General features: G+C 61.3%; 1 protein-coding gene across 13 annotated transcripts in view; it reads right to left on the bottom strand.

Moving 5' to 3' along the window:
• The window catches only part of DLEC1 (DLEC1 cilia and flagella associated protein), an 86,973-nt gene that overhangs the window by 2,642 nt on the left and 73,706 nt on the right, over positions 1-10,625 (bottom strand). For 3 of the 13 annotated variants that reach the window (XR_014064619.1, XR_014064620.1, XR_014064623.1), the window contains 16 exons: positions 10,354-10,464; positions 9,259-9,389; positions 8,631-8,822; positions 7,668-7,738; positions 7,060-7,211; positions 5,221-5,339; positions 4,585-4,655; positions 3,774-3,979; positions 3,578-3,688; positions 3,375-3,500; positions 3,197-3,291; positions 2,942-3,026; positions 2,617-2,833; positions 1,265-1,426; positions 409-562; positions 36-159 (listed from right to left, as the gene is read on the bottom strand). Coding sequence is in view for 6 of the 13 variants with exons in the window: in XM_081527349.1 (XP_081383475.1) it covers positions 36-159; positions 409-562; positions 1,265-1,426; positions 2,621-2,833; positions 2,942-3,026; positions 3,197-3,291; positions 3,375-3,500; positions 3,578-3,688; positions 3,774-3,979; positions 4,585-4,655; positions 5,221-5,339; positions 7,060-7,211; positions 7,668-7,738; positions 8,631-8,822; positions 9,259-9,389; positions 10,354-10,464 (2,123 nt within the window). In the remaining 7 variants the exon portion in view is untranslated. The remainder of the gene's footprint in view (positions 1-35; positions 160-408; positions 563-1,264; positions 1,427-2,616; positions 2,834-2,941; positions 3,027-3,196; positions 3,292-3,374; positions 3,501-3,577; positions 3,689-3,773; positions 3,980-4,584; positions 4,656-5,220; positions 5,340-7,059; positions 7,212-7,667; positions 7,739-8,630; positions 8,823-9,258; positions 9,390-10,353; positions 10,465-10,625) is intronic. The other 10 variants (XM_081527349.1, XM_081527350.1, XM_081527351.1 and 7 more) reach the window with 8 other exon arrangements.

Here is a 10,625-nt window from a genome sequence, read left to right as displayed (position 1 = left end):
GGGGGCAGCACCAGGCAGGCAGTGGGGGGCCATACCTGGCAGTGAAGGAAACTTGGAGGGTGACAGAGGTGGGGGGTGCGTTGACCGGTCGTGCCTCCAGCAGCCCACTGCTTGGGGAGACCTTGAAGGCCACGGGGTCCTTATCTGGCTCCTGCTGGCCTGCAGGATGGGGAGGACATGCAGGCAGCTCCACGCACCGCCTGCGGCACTGACCCCCCGCCTCTTGGTGCTTCTGCTCCTGCCCACCACCCCAGACGAGGCAGGGGGGACCACCTGAGGGACCATTTGGATGGGGGAAGTGGCCGTCAGTGCAGCAATTCCCAAGTGGTCCGGCCCATCAGGGCAGGGCCACAGGCCCCTTCCTGGGGGTCTCGGCCTAGCTGAGTTGGGGAGGAGGGCCTATCACACCTGTCAGCACGGCCCAGTAGCTCCGGCAGCCACTCAGGTTCATGAGGTCGACCTCCCGGGCCCGGCCCTGGTTCACAAAGCAAGTGCCGAAGTCCACCCAGCTGGTGGAGAGCTGCAGCTCGGGCACAGCCACCACGGCCCGCAGGGGCACCACCTGGGGACAGGGAGCAGCGGGGACATGGGACCCTGCCAGCCATCAGCGCAGCAGCTTCTGAGGCGCCCACAGGGAGCACCGCCGCTGGCAGGAGGGGGCCGCGTGTCATCTGGAGCCGGGGGACTGCTGGGGGGGTGGTTCCAGCAGGAAAGGGCCCAGGGAGGCACCATCTGCTCCCTTCTCCCCTGATCCCGCACTGGTTTCCGCCCCCTGGCCGGGTCACCTCACTGCCTACCTGTCCCCCTTATCCAGCCCTCTGCTCCTCTTGGGCTCTGGGCCCTCTCACCTTTCCCCCTGCCCTCTCCCCACAGAAGCTTGCAGGGCTGGGGTGTGGTGCTGTCACAGCCCACAGAACGAGGCCCATGGCTTTCTCACCCAGCGCACACAGTCCCAGGCAAGCCCCAGAGGCATCCCTCAGCTGCTCACTGTCAGCATCATCAGGCCATTCTGTTGGCCTGGTCCCCTTCTTTCTCCATTAAACAGTGTGCAGGCTTCACATGCCGCCACCTCCTCTAGGAAGCCTTCCCTGATTTTCCACCCTCCAGCACCCCACCTGGCTCTGAGCTCCTGAGGCCAGTAAGGATGGAGATGACCCCATCTCTCCACATGCCAGACGATCGGGATCTGTCCTCCGCTGACTCCACCTGAGCAGAGCTCAGCCCGGTGCCCCTCCTTACCACGTGAGCCAGGCTAGGGACTCACCTGGGAAGTCTGGTTGCTGTACTCCAGCAGCAGGTTCTGTGTGAACACCATCTGCTTCTCTCCACTCGGGCTCTGCTGAATGTCCACTCCAGGCAGCATCTGGTCAGCCGGGAGCTTCTGATAGGAGAGCAGCTCCAGGGAGAGCGAGAAGGACACGTCCACCTGAGCAGATTGTGGGCGAGCCGTCACCTCAGGCTGCTGGAGGCGGGCGGCAGCTTGCCCACCTGGGACTCCGTCCTTCCCTCCCACAGGCCCTATAGGCCCGGCCCCGTGCCCAGCAGCCGTCAGGAGCTGAGGGGCCCGAGAAATGGGGCTGTCCTCCCCCTCAGGTGACCAGGGCTGTGTGCAAGCCCACAGGCCCAGGTCAGGCCTGCGTCTGTCCTGAGGGCAGTGAGGAGCCCCAGCTGTTTCAAGCATGGGACACGGAGTCAGCTTAGCCTTGCTCAGGGGTCACCCTGGTGGCTCTGGGGAGAGGGCTGAGGTATAACTGAGGCCTCACGGGAGGGGCCTTAGACACGAGGCTCCCAAACCCAGGCCTGTGGACCTAGCTCCACAAGTTTACCCAAGGGACCTGTTAGGAACACAGATTCCTAGGCCTCAGCCCTAGCCTTCTCATCTCTGGAGGTGGGGCCTGGGAACAGTGTGCCTTATGTTTATGGAAAGATGGTGATGAAACCCTGCAGGAGGGCAGCTGAGCAGGGAGGGTCTGTGCCACGTGGAGGTGCTTTCAGGACCAGCACGTGGGCAGAGGGGATGAAGGGCAGACTGGTGTGTCCAGGGCTCCTGAGTGTGCACTCTGATAGGTCTGGGCATATCAACGTGTGGAGACCCCTGTGCAGGTGTGCTGGACAGTGGGGGTGGGACGGTGGGGGTGTGTGGGTATGTGTGGGACTGTGGGTGTGGGTGTGGGTGTGTGTGGGACGGCAGGGGCGTGTATGTATGTGTGGGACTGCGGGGGCGTGTATGTATGTGTGGGACGGCGGGGGCGTGTATGTATGTGTGGGACGGCGGGGGCGTGTATGTATGTGTGGGACGGCGGGGGCGTGTATGTATGTGTGGGACGGCGGGGGCGTGTATGTGTGGGGCTGTGGGTGTGTGTGGGACGGCGGGGGCGTGGGGGTGAGGTGTGCGCGTGTGTGCTGGATGGTGTCTGTCTGTCTTGGGAGTTGGCCCCTGAGTGCGTAGGGCATGGCGGGGTCTGGATACTACCAATGTCTGTGTCTGAGTGCAGACCTGGGAGGGTGCTGCGTGGCTGTGCGGTCTGTACATACACATGCGAGAACACGAGAGGAGGGTGACCCTCAGCCCAGGAGTGTGTGCCCACCCCAGGCGGGGACCGCAGCCGCTACCACTGACCAGCATGTTCTCCTGTGGGTGGAGCACCAGCTGCTTGCCCCTCGCTGCCATCTCCTCCTCACCCTCCTGCTTCCAGCCGCGGGCCCGGTGGCTGCGGCTCGCCCCCTCTTGAGAGACGGCGAAGGGCTTGGAGGCCAGGAGCCGGAAGTAGTGTGGGATTTCCGTGGTGTTGGTCAGCTTCAGGTGGTGGGTGGTCACCAGCTCACTCAGCACCTGGCAACCGCAGGAAGGGGGGACTCAGAGGCGAGGCTCTGCCCCCAGAGGGCCTGTGGGGGGCACCTGGGGTCCAGGTGCGGGAGGGCAGGGCTCCTGCACACTCACCCCGGCGCCGGGCTGCTCGGGGATGAGGTCGCTGGCCTGCTGCCAGAAGGCCGTGCTGCCACCGTAGTCCCGCTCCACGCTCAGCCTGCCGGTGACAGCCCGGGCTGGGGCTCTGGGCCTCACCTGCCCCGGGCCGGCCCCTCCCTCCCGTGCCCATCCTCTCGTTCCCGAGGCCCGGGCTGGTCCCCAGCAGCACCCAAGGAGGCTGCTCCCCACCAGGGGCAGGAGGCGGGCCAGGCAGCCCTGCCGACTCACTGCGCCAGCCTGACGGAGCCGTGCAGGTCCAGCCTCATGGGTTCCACCGCAAAGTCCTGCAGGCGGCGCCTCCGGCCCGGAAGCTCCCTCTCCACCTACCAAGCCCAGGCCCCATCACTGGAGTCCTGACAGGTGGGGTGGGGTGGGGGGAAGCCCTCCCCAGGCCCAGAGCACTCACCTCATCATCCAAGCTCAAGAAACCCAGGGCATAGCCGACATACTCCACCTTGTGCAGGATGTTGGGGCCCAGCACCACCGGTGTGAAGGAGATGTGGATTGTGCTGCTGCCCCCCGCAGGGACCACCTGGCAGACACTGCAGCCTCAGGGCTGGACAGCCCCCCCCCACTCCCCTGCCTTGATCCCAGCCCCACCCCACTCACCACCTGCTTGGGGCTGATGGAGAACAGGTGGTCAGAGGGCACCCCCTCATGCCCTTGCAGGATGACCGAGATGATCTTCTGGGGGGCGCCGGCACTGGAGCTGCCCTCGGCCTGTGGTCAAGGAAGTCGCCGAGGCTCAGCGTAGGCTTGAGACCCACTGACCCAGCCCAGCAGCCTACCTGCCACCCCTGCTTACAGACGGGGTGGCTTCATGGCTGGACTCGGACTCGTTGGAGGGACTTGGGGACCAGGAGGAGCCACTGCTCTCCGGGGTTTCGGGGTACAGGAGGTCGTTCCCAGCGTGGTCATGTAGCGGGAAGGGTGGCCCGTAGAACACCCGCAGCTCCAGCAGCTGGTCCTCCCTGTCCTCTGGAGTGTAGGTCTCCCAGTCCAGGCGGATGTCTGGGGCAGATGTAGGGGAAAGGGGCGAGGAGTAAGGAAAGACCAGATGACTCCTTCCCGGGCCTCACTCCCTGCAGGCCCCAGAGGCCACCAGTTCTCCCAGACGGAGGCTGGTGTGGGCCTCGTTTCCCAATGCCACTTCCAGGCAATCATTCTTGTTTTAAGTCTATAGGCTTATGCCACCAGCTCCATCATCCCTTGTTCTCTGGATCCCAAGACCAGCTTTCATGTCCGAATGCACAAATCCAGGCCTGCCCGTGCTCTCCCTACAGCCGCTTTTCCTTTTGGCTTATTGGCTGACTCCCGGGTCCTCCCACCCGTGCAGCCCCTGCCTTCTCCACCTCCATCCTTCAGCTCCCAGCAAGCAGCACGGGGGCTGCTGGCTGAAAGGAAAAGGTGTCCCCTGCAAGTTCTGTCCGATGTCAAGTGCATGTGACCAGGGCGGGTGTCTGGCCCGGGGACAGTGGAAGACACCAGGTCCTACAGGCAAGGGCAAGTCCTGGCCTCAAGGCGGAAGTGGCTCTGACGACCCCTGACCGGCTTGGCCGCCCCCCACCTGGCACACCCTGTAGCAAGAGCCCCAATTTCTCTCATGAGCGTCTCACCACAGGGGCTGGAATTATTCAGGCGAAGGATCCGGGTGACTGGGTCTCCTCCAGAGACCCGGGTGCCGAACCTGGAGGCCAGGGACCAGGATCAGCGCACACCTCGCAGGCCGGTTCACCTCAGAGAGGAGAGCAGGGGCTTGGGCAGGGAGGAGGCCCACAGTGGTCTGTCTGCACCCCGGAGTCACAGAGCCCCAGGGCTGGAGGCCCACCCCAACACGACCCCCCAGTGAACCGTGACCCAGGGCTGTTCACTGGCCCAGTCACCCCTCCCCAGTGTAACCCCGCAGTGAACCGTGACCCAGGGCTGCTCAGTGGCCCAGTCACCCCCCTCCCCACTCTCCAGCCACATCGACCAACCACAGAAACCCCAGTGGGGGGCCCCGAGCGCGGTCCTGACCTCGGGCTACACTGACTGCTCACTCCTGTCCCCCCAAAGCCCTCTGATACATGCCAATCATGGCCATGCCCCCGAGGCCTCTCTCTTCTGGGGTAGCCCTGGCCTGGGGCTTTTGTGCTGGGTGACACCAGGTGGCCCTGGGCCAGCTGGACAGCAAAGAGTCGGTGTGGACAGCCTGGGAGGGAGGCCAAAGGGTCCCAGGGGTTAGAGGAGGGGAGGTGGGGAGGGAGGGGTACCTGATGACAGGCTCCCTGGGGATCCGGTCAGCGGTGTAGCAGGTGGTCCTCTGGGAGCTGATGGGGCAGCCTACCACCACCATGCACACCGGGATGACTGCTGGAGGCAGGTCTCCCACCTGCAGACACACACCAACTCTCTGTCCCTCTTATCCCCAGCAGCCACCGCGTCCCCAAGGCTCCTCGTCCCCTCCTCCAGCCAGCCCAGGGTCTCCATGTGTGGCCACTCGTCTCCCAGCCTGATGGTCTTTGGCCTCTTATGGCCCTTTGGATGAAATTTCTTAATCATTATTTCCATTTAAAAGATAATTTTCTCTGCTAATCAAAATCACTTATTTTTTAAAATTCAACATAGACTATATTTCACCATAATCCTATCCCACCCCACAGCATGACTCACTGTTAGTATTTCAGTTAGAACTGTCTAGACAGACTTGTGTGCATAAAACACAGATATAAATGAGGGGCATTCTGGGCATGCTTTTGTTCTGGTAATCTTTTTTTCTTTCAACATACGATACTTTTACTAATGAAGGTTTACGGCATTGTTTGGCTGTGGGAATCCCAGTGTATGGATGCAGCCTAACGTTTTATCCAACCTTCTCCTGGTGGACACATGTCTACACTGTCTCCTTTTTTCCCCCTCTGGTATAAACAATGCTGAGAAGAAAAAGAAGCCTGGTATGAAACCTGCCTGTTCATGTATCCACTTCTTTCCGTGGGGCGACTTTAAATGTGTGTCCCCAGCGCCCGGCACAAGTGCCTCTGAAGGGTGGCACACGTTTCCCAGCAGCCCCACTGTGTACACGAGCACCCTCCCCTGCGCCTCCATCGACAATTTTAAACCTTGCTAATCTCACAAAACCAGTATTTCAGGGTGCCTTTCATTCTCACTTCTTTTTTCTTGGCCATGTCATGCAGCTTGTGGATCTTAGTTCCCAGACCAGGGACTGAACTCGGGCCCCCTGCCATGGAAATGCGGAGTCTTAACCACTGACCACCAGGGTCTTCCCCTTACTTCTTTAGTTAGCAGCACTGACGAAATACTTTTCATGTTCACTGGCCATCTCTAGCTGTCGTTCTTGAACTGCCTATTATGACCCTTTGCCCCTTGAGATGCTTGTGCCAACCCGTCTTATTCTTAGTTAACAACTCTTTGTATAAGGTGATCAACCCTTTGTCATTGGATAGAGCACAGTTTAAAGCAAATAACTACCATAACTCACCTGTCCAGTTTACTAAATAGTTCAAGAAAATCTGTGCAATAATTAAATGACATAGGACTTGGAACATGTTTTACCCCTTCATCCTAAACTAGGAGCTCCCTGCTGGCGTGGTCTGTCTTATTCATCCCTGTACCCCCACAGTCCAGGGGACCACACAGGAACCTGTACATATAAGGTCTCAGTTCATGCTGAATGACGGAGTCAATGAATGGGTGACGGGGAATGAACAATGGCCTCACCAAGGCCTGGGTGAGGCTGTGGCTCTGAGAGGCCATGCTCTCTCTCCACACTTACTGCCCCCTCTGGATCTCAGACTCTGGCCAGGGCAGGCAGCCCATCTGACTCCTCAGCCCTCCTAAGTGTGGTCTCAGTCTCAGGAGGACCTCATGGGCAAAGATGTGGGTGCTTCTCCTGCTCACAGGACCCCTCCTGCAGGAATCGCAGGGCTGCCGGCCATCGCAAAGGCCCATCCCGAGCTCAGCAGGCATCACCTTTCTACTTGGTGAGACCTGTGAGGCTGAGGGCTGGGTGTTGGAGGAGAGCAAGCCTGCAGGTGAGGGCCAGGGTGGGGGTCCCTGTGCCCCAGGCCACCCGCCTGCCCGCCCGCACTTACCGTGCAGACGAGGCTATCCCAGTACTCCCCCCACATGTTGGCACAGGCAGTGAGGTCAATGCTGAGCTTCTGGTGGGAGCCCAGCATGCCCTGGGAGACATGGGGGAAGAAGGCTGCTCCTTTCCCGTGGGACAGCATGCTTACCATAAACTCTGCAATGAGACCCAGGAGTGGGGATGCAGCCCCCCTCCCCCTCCCCGGGCAGGAAGGAGGTCCCAACCCTCAAGTGTCAGCAAAGCACTGAACCAGACAAGCCACCCCGTAGTCTCTCCCTGGTCCGCCTAAAGAGACCCTCCTGCAAGCCTGGGGTCCAGGGTCCACCCTCTCTCACCTGCCATAAGGCCAAGTGGGAGCCCTCACTCCTAAGCCACCAGCCACCACCCATCCTAAATCAAAGACAGACCCTGTGCACAAGCCCTCTTCCTTAGTAAGAAGGTGGCCATGTTCAAAAGAGGGGGTGCTGTTCGGTGGAAGCCATGGCCATCTCAGGGACCCGGCTAGGAAAGACGCTGAGGAGTGACTCTGGTCAGGGTCCCCTTCCTGCAGTAGGTGGCCCACATCCTCAAAGGCCCCACAAAACCCTGCTCTGGCCAGGCCTGGGCTCTTACCCCACTGCTCGCGCTTGGCCAAGAGCTCCCGCATCCGTGCCGTCTTCAGCAGGGCGGGTGGCACGTCGGGACTTGACAAGAGGGGACACGGAAATTGCATCAAGCCATCCAGGCCCTTGCCCAGACCTCAGCCATCTCCCTAGGCAACCAGCATCCCCCCCGGCTTCCCAGCAGAGGAAGGTGGCCCTGCTTCTCCTCCCGTGGAGAGCTGGTCAGGGCTCCTCTTCACCTCGACCTGTGGTCTTCGCTCCCTCGGCACCTAACCACCCGAAGCATCGCAGCAGCAGGCTGCCTGCCAGTCTCAACAGAATCAGGAGTGCTCCAGGGCAGGGACCCCTGACCCACAGGCTCTGAGCCCTGGTGACCCCGGGATGCAAACCCAGTCCAGACTCCTGGCCTTTGCCCAGCCTTCTGCAATATCTATCCCACCATTGCACACGCTAACTTTCTGCAGTTGACAAATTCATGGCTAAGGGACTGTTCATGGCAGCCCCCACCCCTAGCAGTCAGAAGTTGCTCCTCCCCACTGTCCCCACCTTAGGAGACCTGAGGGGAGGCGTCTACAGTGCGGTGCTGGCAAGGTGAGCTACCTTCTGGGATATAAATACTTCCAATGTAATTGATTTCAAGCTACAGCTTTGCAGTGTGCCTCACCCCACCTCTGCCCATGGTTGCCCCCACCTACAGTAACTTCTTCCTCATTCGAGGGCCCCAGGACCGCCTGGTCTATCCAAAGCCCTCGCCTTGGCAGCCCAGGCTGACCAGAAGGGGCCACACACCCACTTTCTTCTCAAGGTCTGGGAGGCGGGCAAGCAGGGCCCCCTACTCCTCGCGTTTGTCCGCGTCTACCTGCGGACACCCTCCTCCACTGACTCACACCCACCGAAGCTGCACGGAGGCCCAGCAGGGCAACCCCGGGCTATGTCCTCCCTGGGAACAGTCACTGAAAACAGCTGGACTTACAGGCTGGGTTTCTGGCTCAGGCAGTTTACGGGGCTCCCGAAGTACTCAAACTCGAGGGTGAAAGGGGTCTGTATCGGGGAGCAATTGGTCAGGAAGAGCTGGCGGTTCACACGGGTCCACAGTGGCACTGCCGAGCCGAAGTCCAGGTGGAGTGTCTCAGGGTGGCCAGGCCACAGCTCTGTGCTGGGAGCACTGCCCAAGCGCGTGGGCACCAGTTATGTGCCACCCTCAGCCCTGCCTGGCCAGCCACCTCGGGCCCAGCTGCCCAGAAACCAGGCTTTAAGCCCTCCTCGTGAAGCAAGCCACCCCACAGATGCACCCTCCTTGCTAAGACAGGTGTCCTCGGCCACCGGCTCTCCCAGGCCAGGAGCAGGAGCAGGCTGGCGTGTCTCCCAGCTGCCCACAGCCCTGTCCCTGCTGTTCCCCCGCACCCTGGACACCCTGCCTCTGGCGTATGGAGAACGACCACCCAGAGGGCAGGGATGGGACGGGGGGGGGAGGTCTCTCCCCACAGACTTTGTGAGGGGCCTTCTCCTGGCTGTGGGAATCAACTGCAAGAGGCCGGTTCCACAGCGAGGCCGCTCCTCCGAATGGCCGCCCTAGCCCCCAGGCCCGGCCCTGGGCTCACCTGTCATCACTGTCCTCCTTAGAGATGCCGATGGCCACCTGCAGTCCCTGGGCTTTCCCTGAGATGCCCAGAACCAGTGGCTCCCTCATGCCTGACACATCACAAGGGAGGGCCAGGTTGGTCAACGCTTCCTGTAAGAAAGGTCACCAGGGGCGTGTCACTGTGGGGAAGACCCAGGGTGGGCCTTGGCAGAGGGGCCTCAGATGGCCTCCTGCAGCACAGGGGGCAGCTGGGAGGGCTCAACCCAAAGACTGTGTCCAGGCTCATCTCTGTGGAAGGGCTCCCAGCCCCTCCCATGGGCCACCATCCCCAGACCTGGCCTGCAGGCCCATCCCCATCCCCTCAGGAGGCCTGGCCCCTTCCTCAGAGCTCCTGGCTGTGACTCGGTTCCCAATATCTGGGCGTGCCCGCCTGAAGGAGACCCCCGCCAAGCAGAAATCGGGAGATGCTGCACGTTTATTCTGATGAAGCTGCTATCACACAAGTCAAACCCTTTCTGCGTGAGGTCTGCTCTGGACCAGGCCAGGGGCCCACTCATCTGTGACCCTCGAGCTCAGGCTCAGCTGTGGAAGAAAGCCCATGCCCCCATGCTCCCCAGAGAGGTACTGGGACCCGGGTGTGCTAGTCCTTGTGAGGAAGAAGCTTCTTTTTCCACAAGAACTGCCAACGGATAGCTGGTAACCACCCAAGGACTAAGCACATTCTGCCCGATGGCCTTCCTGTGGGCTGAACCCAGGAGAAGCTGTGTCCTTCTGCTGAGGAACCGGGGCACTGCTCAGACTCCCCTGGGGCACCCAGCACAGGGGCATCTCTGGGCAGGTGGAAAGGAGGGCCCGCCTGTGCCACAGAGGATGGCTGGTGAGGGCTAAGGGGGGTGCTCAAGAGTTTCAGGGCCTACCCCAGCCTGTTCCAGCCTTCCTGACCCTGTGTTCCTAGAGAGTAGGCCCAGCAAGAATGGAGCCCCAGACCCCAATTCAAGAAATCTGTTCCCCACTTCGGCCCAGGACAGGGGTCTGAGGCAGATCTCCCGGCTGGCATGGATGCAGACAGCCAGGGGGCCTCCCCGGGCAATGCAGCCCCTGGCTCCACACTCACCGGAGTATGCACAGTCAACTCCAGGCTGAGCTGGCGCTCCTCGCCGGGGCCCAGCGTGCCACGTCTTGGGGAGACTTTCACTGTGCAGACATCTGCTTGGAGCCCAAGGAGCTGGCAGACACACGGGCAGGTCAGGGGCTGGGCTTCGAGGATGGACCTGGGTCCTGACAGAGGGACCAGGACTGCTGCATGCTTTGGGGAGGCTGGCTGACTGGGGGCCCTCAGTGAGACCAGCAGGGCAGGGTGCTCCCAGGTGGGGATAAACTACAGGT

Source organism: Giraffa tippelskirchi, chromosome 9, assembly GCF_054371585.1.
Source record: "Giraffa tippelskirchi isolate mGirTip1 chromosome 9, T2T-mGirTip1v1.2.pri, whole genome shotgun sequence".
NCBI classification, from domain to species: Eukaryota; Metazoa; Chordata; class Mammalia; order Artiodactyla; family Giraffidae; genus Giraffa; species Giraffa tippelskirchi.
The sequence above is the reverse complement of the archived record's forward strand: the minus strand, read 5'-3'. Positions and strand labels throughout refer to the sequence as shown.